The sequence below is a fragment of the Vigna angularis genome, chromosome 11, assembly GCF_016808095.1.
Source record: "Vigna angularis cultivar LongXiaoDou No.4 chromosome 11, ASM1680809v1, whole genome shotgun sequence".
NCBI classification, from domain to species: domain Eukaryota; kingdom Viridiplantae; phylum Streptophyta; class Magnoliopsida; order Fabales; family Fabaceae; genus Vigna; species Vigna angularis.
In genome coordinates, this window is record NC_068980.1 from 2,164,253 (window position 1) to 2,188,148 (window position 23,896).

The following is a 23,896-nucleotide window of genomic DNA, read 5'->3' on the forward strand; positions in this document are numbered from 1 at the left end:
CTTTAACTGCTCTCGCTCCTTATATATATAACAGTTAAAATACATCCTAAGAGAGTGAATTTACATTTATATATATATAAAATTTAACTATTTTCATAATTTATTATTTTTTAACAATTAATTAAAAAATAGAAAAATAATACAATTTAATATATATGATGATTTTGTATAAATAGTATTAAAAAAATCATGTAACCATTATTTTTAAAAGAGAAATTTAGATTTTTTTTGAAATAAAATAATTTATTCAATTATTTATTTTATTAAAAAAAGAAATTATTTTTATTCATTAAAGGATAATATTTTCTAATCAAATTAGCTTTTAATAAATAAATTGTTAATGCATATCAATGCATGGATACATAATTCAAAAAATAAACAATAAAATAACACTAATCACTTAAGTATTGTATTAAAATTATTAAAAAATAAATTTATTTTAATATATTTTTTTTAAAAAAGGTGAACTTCATTTTGTTCTTAAATTTTAACCGAATCCAAATTATCTAAATATTTGATTAATTATGATTTTGGTCTCTAACTTATAACATGATTTTTTTTATCTCAACGTCCGTTTTATTATATCCCTGTACTTAATAAATTAATAAATATATAGATAAAGTTTTTTTTCGTCTCATAATGTTAATCTTTTTTTTTACAATAAGTTGTCTTATCAAATAAAAAAATAATTAACATTAGGAAGAGAAAAACATCGTTGCATTTATTAAATATGGAACAAAATAAAATAGATTAAGACAAAATTTAATTCGTATTATACTTTTAGGACCGATAACATGATTAAATCCTAATATTTATGTCAAAATGTTCTTTAAACCCTTGTTCACTTGAATGTATTTGACGGAGAATGATCAAATGAATTTGAAGGTAATATTTTTGTTGTTTATTTGAGTAGATTTTGGAGGTAAGTGAGAGTGGATTTGGTAAGTTTTTAAGAATTAGTGTAGAATTTGATTAATGTGACAGATTAAAAAGATTTACTTCCAAATCCACTCTCACTTACCTCCAAAGTTCACTCAAATAAACAACAAAAAGGATAGTGATACTTTAACAACATTTTTTTACAACATTTTAACATCATCTACGTATCATTGTGTAGACACGTAATGACACGTAGATGATGTTAAAATGTTGTCAAAAAATATTCTCAAAGTATTATTATCCTAAAAGAAATTTGTTAGAAAAGGATTAGAATTTGGAACTGAAGCCAATCATTACAATTTTTCTGAGAGAAAGTATATTCAAGTGAATTTAACTCAACTGAATGAAGCTGAGAAAAGGTCCTTAAAGCATGCACACTCAAAGAATCACTTCCGCTTCCTCTATCAATTTCTGTACAACGCTAGGCTCATTAAGTATTTTAAATCAATTTTAGAGTATATACGTTTCTACCTTTTCATTTTTAGAGTATATATCCACCTTAGAAACGCAGCATTTCGCATACGCATGAAATAAACATTATTACATGCATAGTTGTAGATTCAATGCACGTGAACTTAAATTTCGAACATGAAATTCATACAAAACTTGGGGCTTATCCTACATTGCAGCCTAAAGTTATTACCTCTCAACAAAAGAAAAAGAGATTAACAGGTACTGCTACTACTACTATTACTACAGACAAATTAGAATTTGAAGCATGTCAAATTAAATTCCAACACAATTAATCAATAAAAAAATGATGCACTGCAGGTTTCAACTGCTCCATCCCACAGAGATATATATCTGGGCAAAAAGGAAAAGAAAAACTACATTTTTAATCTGAATCCTAGTGGCAGATATTGAACATCCTTTAGTATCTGTTGTAGGAGAGCTACAATCACATTTTCTTCTTCACTTGCAAGCCAAACACAATTTGAAACATTGGTTGCACCTTCTCTTTCAGAAGAAGATACAGAAATAGAGGGAAAGAATAGTAGGGTTGTTGAAAGGAGGAGGAAAAGAAAAAGAAGAGAGGAAGAGAGAGAGAGAGAGAGAGATGCCGGCCATCCAGTAACAAAATAAGGTCTCCTCCCTAACGAGGAATTTGGAAACAGCCACTTCTGGATCTTTTTCTGAAAGCTCTCTGAAGGGCACTTGTAGTGTGAGTTAATAATGTATATGTAGCCTCCAAACCAGTGTGGTTGGTTGGTAAGATCGGAAAAGAAGCAGCCTTCTCCACAGCAATATGACCATGCAGATACATGTTCTTGTCTTCAATCGTCTCTCTTTACGCATAGTACATGTACAAGCTATTTGCAGCAGCACAAGCAATTGAATTCTCACTCGGATGCCATGCTAAGTGCAGCAACTTTGTTGTGAAGTCAAATGAATTCCCATTAGCATCCACACCAGGGGCTTCTGCTCCTGTTCAACACCATCACATATTGGAACTTGTCATCTATACTAAGTTTACTATAAACCAACAAATACTTACGGAATCTTTGCTCAAGAAATAGAAAACTGACCTCGTCTTACAACACGTGTTAAACTATTTCCCAGTGATCTAGAAGGCCTTGAAGGGGTTGGAACTTGTCGTCTGAAGGAACGTGAAAGTTAATACAATGCTACAGCAATCCCCAACTAAAAATTATACTTTCACGGTGTCAGAGCTTCATACAATTACCTCATCGGGTTTTTACTGGCTTCTAGAGTTGTCGCCTCAGCACTTCCAGGGGCACAACCAAACACACGGAAGAGATTGCTGCCATCAAGTGAAACAAAATTGTAAGATGCACGATAAACAATTCCAATGGCGATCGAAGCATGGATTAAATTTGTATAACAGACCTGTAAGAACCAGTGGCTACACGCAATCCATCACCACTCAGACAACACTCGAACTTGTCAAAAATTGAATCATTTTCATATAAATCACAAAGCTGGCATGTTCAAACATAAAGTATAGCTGGTTATAATTCTATCGCAGCAGAATTGCAGAAAGAAATTCCAGGTTGATCATTACTCAAACAGAGTAATCTAACCTTGGGTCTTAAATACTCGTGAACTTGGAAAGTTGCAACGGGGCCTGAATCCATATTAATGTCCCATAACTAACAAAACAACAAGCAGAAATCCTCCATAGTAAGAAATGAAAATATTGGTCTCTTAATCTACACAATTGAATTCGAAAGGAACAGAGATCTAAATGAATAATCCATATTCCACATTTACTAGAAGTGAAGGTTCATCTCCATCTCAATTTCCCATCCATTTGAGTGGTTTCCTTCCCTGCCCATTTTCCCCACCCATTTGAATGAACTTTTCCTGCCCCTTTACATGGATATTTCTGTCCGTTTTATGCTTTCTTGTGTTTCCATTTTGGTAAAATTTCCGTTTTGGTGATGATTTTGCATGATGTAAAGTTAATGTTATTTATGAAGAATTTTGTGTGAATATGTTTTTTATTCTTTATTTTATTTGTATGGTTTAATAACTTTTGTACATGGCTTTGGTGTAAATTTAACATAAATATGAGGTCAAACTCTAGTCAAAACCGTTTAAATAAAAGATGCTAGCTCAACTCAAATAGATGATGCATCTTTGGCAAAAAAGTTAATCGATTATCAATTTGGCAATTTTCGCCTTCAGATTTTGAAAAACATTTCAATAGCAATACATTTTTCTCCATTTATCATTAGTTAGAAAATAAGTTTCCAAAATATTCAAATTTTTTAGCATAAATTAGTTATTGACATGTTTTAAAGTTAAAGGAGTTTGACTACCAAAATTTGAAGTCAAAGGGTATAGTTCCAAGAGTTTACGAAAGGTTTAACAGAATATTTTGAAACTAGAAAATTTCAAACCTTTAAAGTCATGTAATCACGACTAAGTATGTATCTTCCATCCTTCCCAAATTTTATGTCTGATATAGAAGCAATAATCTCTGTGAAAAATGATCTTGACCCTGGGGCTTCCTGTTCCTCAAATCTGCACCAAATGGCCAAGGGTATTGGTATTGTTTATTAGAGAATGTACCAGGTATTTTAAAGAATACATAAATTCATGCATATAGCTTCAGAAATGTCCTGTATAATGACATTGCCAGAAATTTTACCTACCGTATTGAAATTTGTTAATAACTGAGCCTAAATAAGAGGAATGGGATACTTATTTGTCAGCAACCAGCAGGATTACAAAAAGAATTAAAACAAGATGCACTTACAGTTTGGAATGAGAATCACATAATGCCGATTGTCTCAAGTCAACAAGTCGGATCGAACCCTTTGAACTGCTATAAGCCAACATATTGCAATGTGTAGGGTGAAATTCTGCTGATGTTATAACCTCTGCAATATTAACATCTAGGTTCAAGGCTCCACCAAACCAATACTTGAGTCGGGTAAAAAATAGAAGCACGCTATTCTTCTTTCATGTTTCCCCAAAAACCATGAATGACCAATCACTAAATTCACATCACACAAACAGAAATCAATACAACCTTAAAACCTCATTAATCACTTGCGAATCCCCTTTCACTGGGAAACACCTAGCCAACCTTCAACAACTTACTTTTACACTCGACTCACTACAGAACCAGGATTCTGATATGTTAAAAATTCTAATCCTTGCAGTGTACTACATCAAACAAAGTGAGACTAGAAAGATTTACACAAGCAAAAAGATTCTCAAGGGATTAATGATTTTGAGTTTGACCTGGGCAATTTTTTTGACTATTTTTGCCAACTTTAGATTGAGTCTAGGTGGAGATGTGCAAGCCACACCAGCCCAAAGTTTAGACAATACCTAATCCGAACTGCAGATTTTTAAGAAGTCATCAGGCTAGATTGGACTATTATACAGGGTAGTTCATGGCCCATGAGCACCTACCATCAGTCAACTACAACTTATATGTTGCAGTTATTTCTTTTAGTATATAAATTGATTAATTTTAGTGTATTACCAAGTTAGAATAATGTTTACACTACATGATAATATTTTTGTCAATCTTACCTGTCAGATCCTCCATATTTGCAGGCTTTACATCAACAATATTAAAACTTTGAGAGCTAATTTCCAGGTTCCAAAGGTTTATTCGCAAATCATCAGCAGATATGAAAGTTTCGCCATCACTAGAAGATATGAGCAACCATCCAAATTTGATCAGTATCTAGAAAACTACAAAAATTAAAAGTACAAAAGGAACACAAAATCATGCAGACATAAAGCAATACCCAGAAAGAAAATGTGTCATCTTTTCTAGAAACATCGCTACAGTAATAGAAACAAAACTAATGAAAGCATGATTGACACTGAATAGCTTCTAATTATAATGTGGATCCAGAGTTTTCAATTTCAACCAAAATTTGCTAGACTAGCAAAATACAGTACATGTTAAGAAAACTAAAATTACCTGTTATTTGAAATAGAATTGATATGATAATCATGAGCATGTGCATACACTCTACGACATCGAGCAACTAGGCTGCTTTCATGGCTACTTACCTACATATTTTACAATACGAGTTAGTACTACAAATGAGCAACTGTCGAAGTTTGAAAAAAAAAATGGAATTCAATCACTTCCAAATCTTTCTTCTCTTTCAAAAATAAAAAATGCAAAAAAAAAGAATGGAAATAAAAAAAAAAATCTCTATATTTCTCTTTTCACTTCTTCCACTGCTTTCTTTTCTTTGTGAAGGGGACTATGCAGGACAGCTAAAACTTCTTAAAGCACAGTCAGTCAATATGCTATGAGTAGCTTTCTAAAAAGAGATAGGTGAAGGAGCTTTTAGAGAAAAAAAAAAGAAAAGAAAGAAAGAAAACTAGCTTCTCATTTCATTCTTCCTGTCTCTGCTCTTCCTCTCACTACCGACTCTCTTGTCCCTCTCACAGGCTACCTCCTTTAAGCTAAAAAAGGGGAAAACAACCCAAAATGCTTCTACTTTACTTCATAGCTCTTATTTCGACTTTAACTTTAAAGTATATTTAAGCAATAAAAAGAAAGGAAAATATTTGAATCAATTATATGCACCAATATGGTTTCATTTATTTAAATAGAAAAATTTTCAAGTTGTTATATTATATCCTAAAATGGATTAAGCAACCTTAATCCACGTCATGATTAATATATGTTTCAAGTACCAAGTCTTGCAAGTATTTTTTCCAGGCTGTTAACTGCATTCATATTTGAAGAAGAAAAAGCAAGCAACGCAGAGCTTTGACCCTTTAATGTTTATCTAAAAGCAATTTTAGTTGTTTATAGCAAAAGACATATCATAGAAAATTTTATCCTGACGAACAAAAAAAATATTTGCAAGTGAAAGGGTTGGGTACAACTACCATGGGTAATCTCAGTGAAGGAATGCCTCCTGGTGGAAATGAAAAGTCATTGCTTATATAATTGTAAGATCTATCCGGAGATCCTCCATTTGCAAGATATGGCCTAGAGCTACTTGAATTGCTTGAACTAGCAATACATCCATTCCCCATTGATTTTGAAAGGTCAATATTCATCTCAGAAATTTTTTTTACCTTCTTTTCTTGAACCTGTTTGACTCTCAGATGAGGAAAAGTACAAATGAGTGAGTACAGGATGATGGATTGATCAAATTATTTATATGAAAAATGTGCAAATATGAATGCAACAACATTCATTTTGTATACATGCACAAGAAAAACAACCAATCTGGGTTACATGTTTATTCAAAATAACTTCCCTTTGGGATCCTTTTAGTAGCAAGGCCATCCCTGGTATCTACTTTTCACGACATTCAATCATTTCAATGCATTCAATCAAAATAGCTTATTAAGACACCACAAAGCATATAAAGTTCGGAAGTTAAACTTAACAAGAAAAAGATGTCAGCTGAGGTCTTTTAAAAGACAGATGTGTTCAGAAAGACAATCATGATATCATGCACTTGAAAAACTACAACCTATAAATGCATGCACCCTTAAAAGTCATTCCTCTACATGCAAAGTTATCATGTTAATTTAAACAAATAAAAAAAAAAGTATTGATCTCATAGAGAAACCGTGATCAGCCCTAAAACCACGATAGTAGGGCTACGTGGGGTTATGTTAGGCCTCTTATAAGTAAATATTCTAAGAGGAGTCAGGATTTAGGCCTTTTAGTAGGACTGAATGTTTCTATACTAAAGAAGGCCCTTTCCATCAACAAATCTCAACCTCTACCACCTATGTTATCAGCAGAGATGGAATTGCAGGTAACACCAGCTGCTGTGAAAGGAGTGCGTCACACTGCTCACGAGACTGTTGAAGTGCTTCTTCAGTGGCTGACCTGCCAGAATTTGAAGCCACTTGGTAACCAGTGAAAACCATCATGAAGCAATTTCCTTCTTTTCACCTTGAGGACAAGGTGACTCTTTTGGGTAGGAGTATTGTAAGGCCCTTTATGAGTAAATATTATACGAGGAGGCAGGATTTAGGATTTTTAGTGGAACTGAATTGTTTTAGAACTTATTAGTAAGCTTAAATGCCTCTAAGCATTTATTAGCAGAATAAAAAATAGGAGAAGAGGAGGACGAGGTACACATTTTTTTGGAGGGGAAAAGTGGATTTTGGGAAGAGAGAGACCTAACTCTCAACATCTTGGAAGGAAACCTATGTACCCAATCAATAGTACTCAGTTCCAGTGTAATTTGTAATTCCATATCCATTCAATTATTCAGTCCTTATTCTCATACTAGTTGGTGTCTATAAGGTTACCACCATACTGAAGATTGTTTGTATATAAGTCATGTAATTCATAATAGACATTACCAAAGGTTAGAAATTTCAGGGAAAAAAATTGAAGATATATTCCAACTTCAAAGTTCTTAATTAATTTTCAAGAGTCATCATAGCAATAAGCTAAACACACAAGGCAATAACAACATAACTCAAGAAATCATACTAGTTCAAGCATAAGGCTTTAAAGTCAACTCAGTACAAAAAAAAAAGGTGAACAACACTGAAACAGGATAGAGGTATACCAAAGCCAAGACCTGTGAGAGATGAAAGGACTTGTGTGACAACAGAGTTAAGCCATAGATCACATACAGGAAAGAGCAATGAGACAAGGCTAGGCTGAAACTAAGTCGGTAAGCAGTAGGGAGAAGGGATGTGTCAAAACAGAGAAATTTAGAGTGTATTTGCATGAAATAGCAAAGGGTTTTCAAACCCTCTGCTCCTATAGCAAGGAGAAATCATGAAATAACCCTTAAAACGAGGTTAATGGCAGGTTTTAAGCCCTTTTCACAGTTGCAGCCATAAATGACCAAGATTTCTGTTACATTAGCGGGTCAGAGAGCTGCAGAGAAAAATACAACACAACAATTTGTGCAGTGACCAAAAATGACAGACTGACTCTGATACTACAGCATGCTATTAATAAGTACACCTCAAAATGTAATTGGTAACTTCAGAAGGCTAAGCCTTGCCAATTGAATCCAATTAGAAAGACATGAGCTCAAGCATTAATACATCTCCAGAAACAAAAAAAAAAAAAAACTGTCAACATTTGAAACAAGTGACCAAAAGTTAGTTCCTCCAACATAAAACCTTGTGCACATTTTGTCAATGAATTGATAATGACAGCACTAAGCATACCTTCCAAAATTTGATAGTCTTATCATTTGTAGAGAGAAGGAAGAGGGCCCCGTTAGCTGTTAGGCACCATCTGATTTTGTTGATCTTTTCTTCAATCTCCAAACTCTTAAGATAGTCAAACTGCAACGAACATCATACAAAATAATTATTGATACTTCTAAGCCATAGGATGTTAGGGCACATTAGTATGATAATGATGAATACCTCAGGTTCGTGGCTCTGAAACTCTGTTTTGTACCGGAACTCAGGATGCCTACTAATAGAATAGTCCATCCTCTCCAAATCCCTTCTTGATGCACCATGCTGCATGTTTCAGCATGCATACATATTACAAAATACAAATACTAAATGCATAACATGGAATCTGTCAAAACAAAGTTTAGCTTCTTTTCTCCTCATGTAAAAGGAAAAAACACTTGCACAAGATAAAGTCAGTCTTACATCTTTTGTATCTGTTCTCTCAAAGAGAACCACCCGACCACCCCGATCACCAGTAGCAAGGTGATCACCAGACTTGTCAAATTCAATAGCAGAAATTATGTCCACTGTAGAAAGACAAAAAGGCCAATAGTCATGAAACTTTCACATTACCCTGCAACAGAAATTAATTCGTATGCAAAAACATCAACCAAATTCCTCTTACACAACCATTAGGACACACAGTCAATCCCACTCTCCCCTCCCCTTGAAAGCACCAAATTCCTTGTCCTAAATAATTCCTTCGCATAACAATACATATCTGACTAACACCTCAACAATATCTTCATTTATCACTTTTTGTTCGAATAGAAAATAAGGTTTCCTCATATTGCCACAAACACACATTCTTGTACTGTGAGCTAAGCATTCAACTCAAGAGACCCGGACTCGGCAAACCCAGCCAAAACAAAATTTGCTTTAACATTGTCAAAGGCCGGTATTAAGACCAGCCCAGCAGTCAATCTTCAACACCACTAGCCAAACTACGCAAAACCAAGATCTAACCCATCATACTTGAACAAACTCACACATTGATTGATGAACTAAAGCAACCAAACCTCCACAACAGAAGTGGCTACAGCACATATAACACCCAAACCAAACAAAACCCACAATCAGACAAGGATTAAAACACTGGTCCAAAAGCTAGAACAAGCATTACTCGACAAAACAAGCAAAGGAGTAATGAACCACGATCCGAAACGGATCGAATCAAACCCTAATCCCAAACCAAGAATTGGATCCGACAGAGAGACGAAAAGCATGGCCTTTTTTTCTTGCAGAAATAGGAGGTACGACAATTACCTTCCTGAACCTCTTCCCCTGCCGTGCGTTCGCCGAAGACCTGCGAGAATTTCCAGTCCAGAGGATGCGGTGGACCCGCCGGAGCTGGCACGACCTCATCGCTTCCGTTCATTTGTCCCGAAATCAACGGTCACCGAACACGCGACTGAATCGGCCAATCCTATGAGTGCATCAAAGATCGCTTTCTGGGTTTTCAGAAGATCATATGTTCAGAAAGACCCGTCTAAAAAAGAAATAAAATTTCTTTTCTCTTCTCTTTGGGTTCCCAGTTGAACCATTGGAACACAAAAAAGACCAAAATTTCTCTCTCTCTCCTGCACCCCTTCTCTACCTAAGTTATTCTCTCTCTACAAGGACAAATTTGGAATTTTCTGTATTAAAATATTATTCAGCAAACGTTCTTTGGCTTTGGAGACGAGAAAAAGAAAAAGAAAACAACATAAACATAATCACACGTACACACTAACTCACCTTTAGTTCTCTCTCGACGATAAGGTTGTGTTTGTTTTTCTACATTCTGTTAAAAAATATTTATCATTTTAAAATTTCCCTTCTCTCACTGTGGTATATGATATCCTCATTTCTTGTGACTCATCCAAGTGGAAAGAAAACCTAGTCTCATTGGACTGTGATAGTCTACCAGTGTACACATGTGTGACCGGACTGTGTGGTACAGTTAGGTGAGGTTAAGATTATTCTTTAAGATGATTCAATTCAACAAATTGGTTAATTAATTCAGGATTAAACAAATGTCCTTGCATTTTTTCTTCTTAATTGTTTTTATCACTGTAGCACTACCCTATTATTAAGGAACAAGAGTTTTGCAAAACATTTTAAAAAAAATTAAAAATAAAAAAAATAAGACAAAACTTGGGTCCTGGATAATAATACCAATGTGTTTCATGTTGTGACAATGAACAGAAAATACACACATGCAATGCAAACAATAGTGTGGGATGATGATACCTTGTGTTTCCACAACTTTGTTTCCATTCTAAACTTGGGTGTGACCAATAACTTGATTTTGACATGGAGATGGAAGTTTACTCATACAGACAAGACATTTTTACTCAACTGTTTGGAGTTTTGTTTCTCAAATGATGTTAGTGTTTTGTATAAAAGGTACTGTCTATTATTCATGTTTCACCACTCATTTCTCTTATTTCATATAAAATTCAAATGTTTTGTCAATCTTTGAAACTTTATCTACCAAACAAAGACCTTTCAAACTTAATAATTAAGTAAAACTGAATTACCAAGAAAACAATTATGCCATTTATATTAAATCGTAAATAATAAATATCATTACTCAATACCTAATTTAATTTTATAAGTTGACAGTAATAACTAAATATTTCTTAAACAATTTGAAAACTTCCATGACAATATATTTGTATATTATATTGTTTTTGTTTGGAGAGAAAAGGATTGTTTAGGATGGAAAGTGAGAAATTGGTAAAAAAAATAATACTTTGACACAAATAACAATTTTACGACATTATTTTTTTTATTTAAAAAAATACAAAAAATTACTTTTTATAACCATTTTATTCTTATATTATATATTAAATAAATATAAAAGGAATGTATTTGCTGAGTGAAGTGGTGTTGGTGATTATTGAAGTTGAGCCTTGAAATTGACATGTCACCATGATGCAGGGGAAGAAGACATTTTCTTTTGCTTTGTGTTTCACAACAGATGATTATTGGTGTTGATCCAGAAAATCAAATAGTGAGGTTAGGTGCAAACCATGTGCAGAGAAAGCCTATGAATAAACAAATATTATATTAAATTGCAAAATATCTCATCCACCTATCTAAATCTTTCGAGCTAAAATATTAACAACATAATTTATAATACTCTCTTTTAAACATGTTATTATTATTGACTAAATTTTATTAAATGGGGAAATTTTTTTTATCTTATTTCTATGCAACGTTAAAAAAAAAATATTATGTTGTTGACATTTTAAATTAAAATTAGAAACTAAAAGCAATAGTATAAAAATAACGCGGCATGTTAGATGACTGATCTCCTCTGTATTCGTGTTTTAAGTAAATTATCATCATGATTAAAATTTCATATTTTAGGAGATTTTTTTAAAATATCTAACATGTTAACTTTTCCATAAACCTGCTGCATATTATATGTTTGTGAATACTAAAACATCTTCAAATGTGTTGTCAAACATCTTCATAATTTTCTTATAATAAGTTTTAAAATGTAGTAGGGTGAATATGACTCTACTACATTATTTCTGAGATTTCTTTTTCTAATTTTTGTTTAAGGCGAAGACTTGTGTGATTTACACTTTTTGCAACTTTTTTATTTATACCTTAATTTTCTTAGTGTCCAAATTTTAATTCAATTATACACGGAAGTACATTTTTATTCTTAAGAAATAATTTTTTAAATAAACAATAACTATATTGTTATTTTTATTGATTTTATAAAATATAAAAAATTACATTAAATTTATAATAAAAATCACACTTTATAAAACATAAATAAACTATATATTACGAAAACAAATATATTGAATTAAATCATTAAATCGTATATAATGTTTTTTATGAATCAAAATAAATTAGTTTTTAAAAAAATATATATGAGAAATTTTACATTATATATATTAAAAAATGTAAGCTGATTTTCTTTTAATATTAAAAAATCATTTGTTGATTTTAAAAAAATTATTATATAAAATATTTTTATTCATTTTAATAATATTATTATTATTATTTAATAATATACTTCACTTAGATTTTAGATTTGATGTACTAAATTCATCACAAGTTTTCGGGGACTTTTTCTGAGAGATATATCATTACACAATTTTCTAGTTTCTTTTTCAGTTATTTTTCTTACCTAGCTGTAACTTTTGTATCATTTCAGCTTCCATTTTCATATTCTCAATTTTTCAAATAACTTATCAAGCTAAAATTGGAATTGTCCAATTTTCTTATGCTATAAATATTACATAAAAGTATAGTACATTGCTTTTCTTATTTGTTAGTTAGTATGATAGGACATCTTTTTAATAAGTTATTAGGAGATGTTCCAAAGGGGTTAAGCTTAAATTAATTACTTCATCATTAATAATTTTCCAATTTTATTTTATATCCTATCTCAATATATAAATAAAATATTTTAGTAATTCATTATATAATAATCAGTTTTAATATTATTTTTTTCTTACACATAAGTCAAATCAATTATAATTATACTTTATCTGTACTTTCCTGTCATGCTAATTGTGTAAGGTAAAGTTCTTAGTTTGTTAAGCAATAAATTGTCTCTTTCTTCTTCAATTTATACTTTCTGTCTATCTAAATAAAAATCTTCTTCAATTTGTTATTTGGTTAAAACTATATTTTTCTTGTATTTCTTTTTTTTATTTTGTCCTTATCATCGTTATGGTAACCAAATATCTGAACTTTAATGCTTCATCACTCACACTATATAATGTTCATAAACTCAGATATATTTCATTCCTGCAACATCGGAAGGTTCTCACATTCAATCATGGAATTCTTTTAGAATCATAAAAACTCTCTGGAAAATCCCAATCATTTCCTTTTAATTACTTTCCTTCAATAACTACAAAACAATCCAACTCTTGGGTCCAACAACCTTAGCCAAATTCTCTCAATATCAACAATTAATCAAACCTCACCAATCAATATAAATATATATATAACTTATCCTATGTATTTATCATTCAATACCTTTGACTTAAAATATTATTTTTAAAACCCAATTAATCTATTTCTTTATGTTTGGGTCTACGAAGTTAACGTTAAATGTTTTCTCATACAGTGTTTCTGAAATCTAAACTTATGTTAAAATTTTGTTTTTAATCTTTTTTATTATAATAATAAATATGTAGTAAAAATAACTAATTATTTAAATATCTAGATTTTAAAATGAGTTTCTAATTAGTGTTAATCTAATTACGGTTTAATACAGTAATAATTTAACTTAGAGTTAATATGATTATTTTTATTACTAATCTTGTTTATAGTTCGACCAACCGATGATTTTGTAATAGATCAAAAAATATGTTAATCACTCAATCCATGATTGACCAAACGATCCTATTGCATATCTTATTTATATATATATATATATATATATATATTTATATATATATATATATATTTAACCTTATCTTATATAATTACGTAAAATTTTATGATTTCAAGATAAACAATAAAAATTATTTAACTACGATTTATATTGTCTTTGTGTTTTTATTTTTCAGCAAAAACAAGTTTAAATTTTAAAAATTATTGTTTGTCTATCCATCATTTAATTGGGACAATTTTATTGTTAAATTTGAGTTGAAAAAAAAAAGGAAGGAATTAGAAAAAAAGTCTAAATTTAATTAAAATTGAATTAATCTCTATTCAATTGAAATTTCCATTTGACTTCTTGTGTGCATGGAACAGTGATATGTTTCATGGTTATGATGTTTGAACACAATTTAAATAATAATAAAGCATGTTTAAGAAATAAGAAATGTGTTTAGAAAAGATAAAGAAATAAGAGATAATATAAAGAAGATGGTTTTAATGTGATGAGCATGTGAAGGGAAAACGGTGATACTCGTCTTGTGAAATATTTAAAGTTATCTGATAGAAGGAATATATTAGGTGTGTGTATGTAAATGTAAAGACTTGTAGGAAAGAACAAACAGTGATGAGACTCAGAATTTTTTACTATACACGTTCCATTCACCCAAACACTAAACGCCAAAACATTCTGCAGAAGGACCAAACATCATATGTGCACCGTCCATTATGCTTATCAACCTGTTCTGTCACATACAACATCATTATAATAACATTTTCTGTTCAAGATTATATATATTGTTAAATTAAACAATTTTATAAAAAATCATTAAATAATATTTGATCTAAACATAAAAGTAGTTACTCATTATATTAATTAAATTAAACACTATTTTATAAATTAAAAATTTTCAATAACTAAAACATTTTTTATATTTAATAAAAATTATATTTAATATAACCTAAATTGATTTTTAATATCATCTTTCAGGTTTTAACTACTTATTATTACTATTTTGAAATTAGTATTTGGTTTTAAATTATGGATTGATATAAAATTAATAATAATAAGTGGTTAAAACTTTAGGGCAACTGATATTATAGACTAATTTATGCTTTCATTCACAAATTAATTAGAACATTTTATTAATAATAGTGATTATTTTATATATCATTTTATTAATATTTATATTCATTTCATATATATTATAAAGATAAAATATTCATAATTTTTTTTGTATTTTTAAAATGAAAACAATAAAAAAATAATGTTAAATAAATATAAAAAAAATTGTGTATGTAAAAATTTTATTTGTCTTTACAAAACATCAAAGAAGCAATGGAATACAAAGTACAATATTTAAATGTAGGTGATGATTTGTAAAGTGATGAGATACAAGTGTAGATGCACTTGATGAATTCAGAATTCAACAACTACACAAAACAAAATAGGAAAAGAAAGCCACACCAGACATATTCTTTTAACCACACAGTGGATTTCATATCTGGCCAACTTCAGCGTTTAATTCCCCACAAATATTTCCCACAAATATTCCCATTCATTTCATCATTTCATCACATATGTCACATGACTTTAACCTCTATGCCACACCATCTCTTCTTAGCCCTTCGATTCTTTCACCAATCAAATCTTCATCTCATCCAATGCCTCTAATTGAACTTCAGGAATAACAGCAAATGTTCCATGAAAATCTGTACCTTTTGGCTTCCTTAGGCTTTCCGTTCCCTATAAATAACCTTTAATTTTCAAGATTGGGTCGAAGCAAGACACGATTTTGAGAGCAGTTAGAGACACCCAATAGGAATCTGATTCTTGAGAAAGGAGATTTGTTCTTCTGGGAGATTGCCATTTTTGTCTTCCACACTAACTTTGTTACTACAATGGCTGAAATTGTAGTGGTTTTTGACTTTGACAAGACCATTGTCGACTGCGACAGTGATAACTGGGTTGTTGATGAGTTGGGTTTCAGTGTTCTGTTCAATCGTCTCCATCCTACCATGCCTTGGAACACTCTCATGGTAAGCTTTTCATTTCATAGATAAAAATTATTTTTATTAAAAATGGTTTTGTATTCTATTTTCTTTTTTCAAGAAAACATCTTCAGACACATTCTCTGTCACACTCTTGTAGACACATTTTCTCTTATTAATGATCTGGTTTTGGCTTTAACAGGATAAGATGATGATGGAGCTTCATTCCCATGGAAAAACCATTGATGACATTGTGCAAGTTCTTCAGATGATTCCAATACACCCCAGAATAATCCCTGCCATTAAAGCAGCTCATGCTTTAGGGTATGTTATGTATCACTTTTCTTAATTTTTTTCTTCTGTAATATTGGTAATGTTATTGTTTTTTACTTTTAAAAACAATCTGTAATATTGTGTGGTAACATGTGTGATTTTCAGGTGTGATTTGAGGATTGTGAGTGATGCAAATACGTTCTTCATCGAGACAATTTTAGAACACTTAAAAATAAGGGAATGCTTCTCAGATATAAGCTCTAATCCAAGTTATATTAACGAAGATGGAAGGCTGCAAATTTTGCCTTACCATGACTTCAACAAGTTTCCCCATGGATGTACTCTCTGCCCTCCCAACATGTGCAAGGTCTATATTTCATAAACCCTTTACATATAATAATAATAATATATTATAAACTCTTGACGTGGAAAAGATCTTTAATGATCATATCTATGGTGTAGAGTGGTATTAGTTCAAACATGTTTCTGAATTTATTTTCTTAGAAGTATTTTATAGCTTATTATAAAAATTGATCTTGCAGGGGGAAATCATAGAGAAAATCCAAGAATCATTAGGAGAAAAGAAGAGATTGATCTATCTTGGAGATGGTAGTGGAGACTATTGCCCAAGCTTGAGGCTGAAAGAACAAGACTTTGTGATGCCAAGAAAGAATTTTCCTGTGTGGGAACTGATATGCAAAGACCCTTTGCTCATTAAAGCTGAAATTCATGAATGGAGCAATGGAGAAGAGCTTGAACGAGTTTCTTTGAGGCTAATCAACAAAATTTGTTCTGGACAAAATGCTGAGTTCATTTCATCCAATTGCAAACTGCATTTTATGTGCACGTTTAGCTCCGATTAAAATATATAGATTTACTTTTGATATTATATATTATAAAAACTTTTTATCAACAGAGTTATCTTTTATATATATATATATATATATATATATATATATATATATATATATATATATATATATATATATGTTCATCTCTGATCTAAGGTGAAATTTTGTTTTGAATCCTAACACTTCTATCCATTAACAAATAATAACAGTTTAATGGCTATGAAAATCTAACGAATTTGCCTCAAAAGGTATTTATTTTGCTTCTGAATTAACCTTTCCCAAAGTTTCCAATGTTAATTGACTCAAGTTGGATTATACTAAAGAAAAAGAGTAGTTGCTATAATTTTGTTACATTTGGTTACATTTTTTCACACTTTTAGGTCAGTTCTTTTTTCTTTTTCTACGAGTTGGAAAACTTCATGAACTTTAAAAAAGTAATTGAAACATAAGATTTTGTTTTTATTAATACAATACCATTATTTCGGTTCTTCAATTTTTTTTTTAACTTTTTATGCTTGTTTATTTATTTATTTTTAATAGTATTTATTAAATTATAATGTTTTATCCTTTTTAAATAAGGTAAGTTTATTACAATTAAGAAACATACGTTAGCTTAATTATATTATTTTCATATTAAACTCAATTGGAAATATTTAAAGTATTATATTAGATTAATACAATAATACGGTTTAAAAACAAAATAATGCTTTTGAATAAAAAAGTAATAGTTTAAAATTAACTAGAAAATTAAATTGTAAATATTTCAAGATGTATTTTTATCAAAATAATAATAATTTAGACATGTACATTTTTTTCAACATTTATGAAATACTTTAACAAATAATTTTATCAAGCATTTATAGTTGAATAAATTACTTGGACAATTTTCACTTACCGACTATAGTTTTTGAACAAACTTCGAGATATGTTTTACAAACACAAGCTTTAGAATTAAATTTGTGTGTAAACTTTTGAAAACAATGCCTATTTGATACGATTAATCAAAATAAGCTTACGAAGACATTTCGTAGGAAAAGAACAGTTTGTCACGAGTATGAAAATAAGGAACTATATTGCTATATTGCTTATGTTTGGTTTTAAAAATAATTTTTTTGGAAACAATATTTCTCTTGAATATCTCTGGTCACATTAAAAAGAAGTTTGGAAGTGAAAATCTAACTTTTTTTTATATTTTTTTCTTATCATACTTTACAATTTTATATAGTTTAAAAGTCGATACTTAAAATAGTTTAAATTTATTTTTTGTTTTCATTCTTCGAAGTGTTTTTTAATATCGAAGCAGACAATATTTTAAAAGTAATATAATTGATCTTAATAACTTCACCTGACAATAAACACTTATATTACTAAAATATTTTTTAAAAATTAACTTAAAAGATGAAGTACTTTGAAAGGCCTAATATCCCCGTGAAGAGAAGAACAATAGATTCATTTTTTGGAGATGGAAATGAATATTAATGTTCAAGGCCGAGAGTCAAAAGGAGAGGATGCTTCTTCATTGAAAATTACACTTTCTTATTTTGTTTACATTTTTTTAATTAATTGTGTTTGAAAGATGTTTTTGAATTCAATTTTTTTTTTAGAAAATTCAAACCGAAATGTAAGAATTATTTTTTCTTTTTTCAGAAAGAATGTTTCAGAATACATTTTTCGGATATGAAAAAATATTTTTGGAATACTTGTTCCAATTTTCTTTTTATATTTCGAAACAATCATTGTGGAATATAAAAAAAAAAAAAATCCTGGAACGGGTTTTCAGAATGTATTTCTAAATCCAAAAAACTTATGGAATATCTTATTTAGAATTTTTCTTTTGAAATACATTTTTTGATCTAGAAATAGTTTTTGGACCACCTAATCCAAAATATAAAAATATTTTTTTTAAATGGTGTTCTGGAAGATATTTTTGAATTAAAAAATATATTCCAGAACACCAGGTATTTCAAATTAGGGAAGGAGGCAACCGAAGGAAGTCAACTTGTATTATTAACTGAATAGGGTAGAATGGACACTTAATAATTAGAGGGGTTGGAAGAAAAACATGTGGTGCAGGAAGTAGCAGCCGAGAGAGAGACTTTGTGAGCCCAAAGAAGAACGTGACATTTAAAGGCTCTTTGCGTGTTAAAGCCCAAAGAAGAAACTTTATAAGGCTAATTAGACAGTGTATGAATGCTTCAAGCTTCTTTAGAACTTATAATATTGGACAGTGGTGCTTGTTAGACAGTTTTATGTTACATGTTGACAGTTACTTGTTAGAAATTAAACTTGGACATGCTGAGAAATTCTTAGACATTTTACTGATATTAGTGTTTGTGTTAGGAAAGACAAGTTTATATATAGTAATTTTTATCTAACGTAACTCCGTAAGATTCCTTGGAATAAAAAAGATTCCATGGAATAAAAAAGATTCCATCTATCATGCATGCTTACGTGCGAGCTAGCATTTTCTTTGCCTATAAATACACTAAATCTGTTAGTCTACGCAGCACATTCACAGACAGTATCAACCCATTTAGGCATTACAAAGATAAGCTTTTGCACACTCAATGGCTGGGATTGTGGTGGTTTTTGACTTCGACTCAACAATCATCGAATGCGATAGTGATAACTGGGTTCTTGATGAGTTTGGTCTAACCGAAAAGTTCTATGAGTTTCTTCCTAACACGCTTTGGAACCCTCTCATGGTTTTCTCTAAATTTTCTTCCTTTTCTTGCTTAACCCACTTGTAATTTTTTCCTGATAGCAAAATAAGTATATTTTTCTTTAATCGTCCCAAAATTTCACAGGATAAGATGATGTACGAACTTCATTCACAAGGAAAAACCATTGAAGACATTGTACAAGTTCTGAATAGGACTCCAATGCATCCCCGCATTGTCCCAGCCATAGAAGCAGCGTATTCCCTTGGGTACATATACATTAAATCACTCTAGTTGCTTTGATACTTGAACATGCTTTTGAATATTTCAACAAAAAACTCAACATAGTAAAACATTATGGTCATAAAATTTCGGATATAATAATGATGGTAGAACCTAAGATGACATTGTTATGTTCAGGTGCGAGTTGAAGATTGTGAGCGATGCAAATAGTTTCTTTATTGAAACAATTTTGAAGCATCATGGGGTTTGGAATTGTTTCTCGGAGATCACTGCAAACCCCAGCTATGTTAATGAAGAAGGGATTCTCAGAGTTTGCCCCTACCATGATTATGTCAAATCTTCTCATGGATGTAATCTCTGTCCACCAAACATGTGCAAGGCAACAGCACTAACTCCATTATTTCTCACATTATCACTTTTATTAAGTACATAGAATCATATTTATATATTTTTTTTGCTAATGAATGAAAAAACTCATCAAATCTAATAATAAAAATCACTTTTTTATTTGGGTTTTATACTTTTCAGTTATTTTAAAAAACTGAAAAGGTATTACTTTTAGATGAAAAAATATTATTCTTGTGTATGGAGGAATTAGCTCTGGTCAAATTTTCTTTTTGACGATATTCAATTATTGAGAACTGTCTTTGTTATCATCGATCACACGTCAGGTTCCATCTTTCTGGTGCATGTCATAATGCAAAAATCCAGGGATCCCAGCAACATAAAGGCAAAATCATGCTATATAATACACTATCTAGAGTAGTGTCTATAAGAACAACCTTTGACCAAAAACCACTGACTAAATTTTTTAATATTACTTGCAAAGGTAACTTTTGAAACCATTATTGATCGACCCTTTTAATAATGTTATACAGGGATTGGTGATGGAAAGGATCCAAAATTCTGTTGATGCTGCATCAGAGCAGAAGTACATTTACCTCGGAGATGGAAATGGAGACTTCTGCCCTAGTTTGAAGCTGAAAGACAAGGACTTTTTGATGCCCAGAAGGAATTTTCCGTTGTATGATTTAGTGTCCAAAAACTCTAATCACGTAAAAGCAGAGGTGCATGCATGGAGAAATGGGGAAGAGCTTCATGATGTTATGCTCCATATTATCAAGAACGCAATCGGTGAAGGAAAGAGCAGTGTTAGTAGTTGTACTCCAACAAGATCAATCGATTGCAAGTTAGGGTCAATTTCGATTGATGTTCATAACCCTTTACCTACAGCACTTCCAGTTCCTCAATAACTACCGATTAGGATCGATCAATCTCAGAATTATTATGTTTCTTCTGTCTTGTCATCTCTGTGTTCCTACTTTATTTTGCTGTCGCTTCTCTGCTTTTGCAGAAAGTGTATCAGCCTTTAGCCTCCTATTATTACTGATAATAAGACAATGAATAAAGTCTATATCTAGTTATAATTAAACACTGTTTGTAATATATGCATTTACAAAAAGTTTAATTAATAAATATCGTTTTAAGTTTCTTAATCTGTGTCGGAAGACGAATAAATCATATTTAGATATTATTTTTCTGTTTATTTTCATTCTTAGTAATTAATATCAAAATTACTTATAAAAGAGCAAGATTAACAACATATTATTTATCACTTTTATGATAAACTATTTTATGTTAAATTATCCCTTTTACCTTTTTATTTATTTAATTGACTTAATATGGTCTCTTCTTTGATTTTTTGTTTTGTTTTCATAATCGCATTTATATTATTCTTTTCACTAATTGATATGACAGCACTATGTAATTCGAATATGTATAACTTCTATACTTCGCAAATGTGCTACGATCAATTAAATGAAAATGACAATATTAACCTTTGAAATTAGAGAATTGAATAGTTTATTGTTATTATTGGTGGCAAATCAAACCAATTAAATAAATTATGTGATCAAATAAACCATTTAACCATTATTCTAACAACTAAATAATACATCAAAGCTACTGACATAATTTACAGCGTCGAGATAAAGGTTGGGGGTGAAAGACTCTTTTATTTCAAATATATTTTTTCTTTCATAATGTTTGAATATAAAATTTATTTACGTTACAACTTATATAAAGGTGAGAAATAGTGAAGGCATTTTTTTTCTTAAAAAACATCCGAAGAATAAAGTTCAAATTAAAAATGTTTAGTTTTATAAAACAAACAAAAATAATGAAAGTAAAAGAAAAATAATAAAATAAATCTTATTTTAAGGTTATACATCACTCTTCCACTAAATTACCAAAACTTATTTTGGATATGAATTTTAAGGTTACTAGTTTGAATTGTACGTTCCAAGTTTAAAAACTATCTAAAAGACAAGTTTTTGTTCATCTAAATCATTTGAAGGATATCTGCAAAAAACATTTTCATGATAAAATTAGGTCAACAATTAATAATTAACGTAGTAAAAAAATACACCATCTTACTTTAACCTCTATTTATACATTTTGAAGTAGGCTTTAAATTAATGTTAGTTTAATTACAATACAATTGTGGATAATCATACTTTATTCTTAAATTGATCAACATTAAAATTAATATACTTAGTAAACGATCCAAGACTGTCTAACCAGATAATCATTAACTTTTACTCTTTTTTTTTCAACCCAACATACATAAAAGAAAAAAAGAATGTCCATATTTCTTACACCAATTATATTAGTTTTTCTTCTTCAATATTTAGCACTAATTTAACTCGGAGAAATAAATGAGAACAGTGAAATCCATCTTCAACATTGGATCTTGAATGCTCACCAAACATATAAAAAATCCATAGTTTTTCAATTTCTGCTGATTTAGACAAGTAAACAAGATTTTCTATGAGCAGTAAAGTCAAGGAAGATTATGGTCAAATTTGAACTAAAATATTCAATATCTTCTTTCCCTTCACCATCACCACGCTTTTCCATTATCATTCATTTGTCATTTTGTATGCTTTCCCAGAAAAAAAAATATTGAATTTGGTAGAGCTGTTTAAAGTAGATCTGCAATTGAATCAGGAAAAGCTATATATACGTGTTGCAACTATATGTATCACATAATTTTCTTACTGTGCCATGCACTAAAACTCCTTTTTCTTCAATGCTGGCATTGTTGGATCTCACCACACACCACCTACATAACAAAACACTAATCAACAAAGTGCAACCTAGCTCCATCACTATAATTGCCTGTTCCTTATTTTTTTCAAATTCTTAACTTTTCTCTCTTAATTTTCTATATTTTTCCTTATATTAAAAAAGCAAATCATGCATCTCGTTGGTACATTGATTTTAGTTAATAAAAAAAATATGTGTATTGTTGATATTTTCTATCTGTTTTAAAGTGCTTCCCAAAAAGCTTATATATGCTTCTCCTTATATCGTCCAAATCTTTGAAATGTACCTAGTTTATGAGTGAGTTCTGTCTAAGACGATTCTTTTATGTAAAGCAAGTGGTGCAGGAGAAAAGAGATTTGTGATGAACTTTTTTTTCTTTTCTTAATCCAAAAGCATGCTAGTTAATAAATGTAATGTTGTGTAGTGTTGTAACAACGGTATGAATTATTGAATCTAACAAATCACTAATGAATATCAACAATGTTCAATAACACCTTAAAACATTAATTATAAATATCACAGGTGATATAACATGATAAAAATAAGATAAATTATTTTTAAGATTTTGTTTTTTCAAAACGGAAGGATGCTCGTCTCATTAACGGGTTTTAGGAGAGAGAGAAAAGTGAATTAATAAAACATGAACCTAATTCAATAGATTGACACCAAAAAAGAATTTATGAAAATTTTCTTATATAATACTTAAAATATCATTTTAATTTATGTACCGGGGATTAACACCACCTCCACTTTAAAATACTAAGATAATTAATATGTAAGTCTTCTTCCTTACATAATATTTAATTTTCTCATCCTTTATTCAATAATGAATATGTAAATCTTCTTTTTTACATAATATTT

The 23,896-nt window shown here is 30.2% G+C and overlaps 3 protein-coding genes across 5 annotated transcripts; 2 read left to right on the plus strand and 1 right to left on the minus strand.

Moving 5' to 3' along the window:
- Positions 1-1,665: 1,665 nt before the first annotated feature.
- On the minus strand, positions 1,666-10,239 carry LOC108334042 (serine/threonine protein phosphatase 2A 55 kDa regulatory subunit B alpha isoform). Of its 3 annotated transcripts, none has more exons than XM_017569647.2 (14): positions 9,835-10,239; positions 8,992-9,095; positions 8,755-8,853; positions 8,551-8,670; positions 6,280-6,486; positions 5,351-5,442; positions 4,951-5,069; positions 4,163-4,286; positions 3,804-3,927; positions 2,982-3,050; positions 2,788-2,879; positions 2,624-2,701; positions 2,466-2,536; positions 1,666-2,364 (listed from the first exon to the last, which is right to left on the minus strand). In XM_017569647.2, exons 1-14 carry the CDS (start codon positions 9,944-9,946, stop codon positions 2,228-2,230), a joined length of 1,548 nt encoding a protein of 515 aa, XP_017425136.1. In that variant the 5' UTR covers positions 9,947-10,239; the 3' UTR covers positions 1,666-2,227. The 3 variants fall into 3 exon arrangements, with proteins under 3 accessions (XP_017425136.1, XP_017425134.1, XP_052726546.1); XM_017569645.2 differs by having other exon boundaries at positions 6,277-6,486; positions 9,835-10,219; XM_052870586.1 differs by lacking the exon at positions 6,280-6,486 and having other exon boundaries at positions 9,835-10,206.
- Positions 10,240-15,438: 5,199 nt separating this feature from the next.
- Positions 15,439-17,086, plus strand: LOC108332949 (inorganic pyrophosphatase 2-like). The gene is made up of 4 exons (XM_017568250.2): positions 15,439-15,948; positions 16,103-16,224; positions 16,339-16,540; positions 16,716-17,086. Exons 1-4 carry the CDS (start codon positions 15,811-15,813, stop codon positions 17,034-17,036), a joined length of 783 nt encoding a protein of 260 aa, XP_017423739.1. The 5' UTR covers positions 15,439-15,810; the 3' UTR covers positions 17,037-17,086.
- Positions 17,087-19,543: 2,457 nt separating this feature from the next.
- On the plus strand, positions 19,544-21,234 carry LOC108333538 (inorganic pyrophosphatase 2). Its single transcript, XM_017569001.2, has 4 exons — positions 19,544-19,729; positions 19,832-19,953; positions 20,105-20,306; positions 20,806-21,234. Exons 1-4 carry the CDS (start codon positions 19,592-19,594, stop codon positions 21,178-21,180), a joined length of 837 nt encoding a protein of 278 aa, XP_017424490.1. The 5' UTR covers positions 19,544-19,591; the 3' UTR covers positions 21,181-21,234.
- Positions 21,235-23,896: the final 2,662 nt, after the last annotated feature.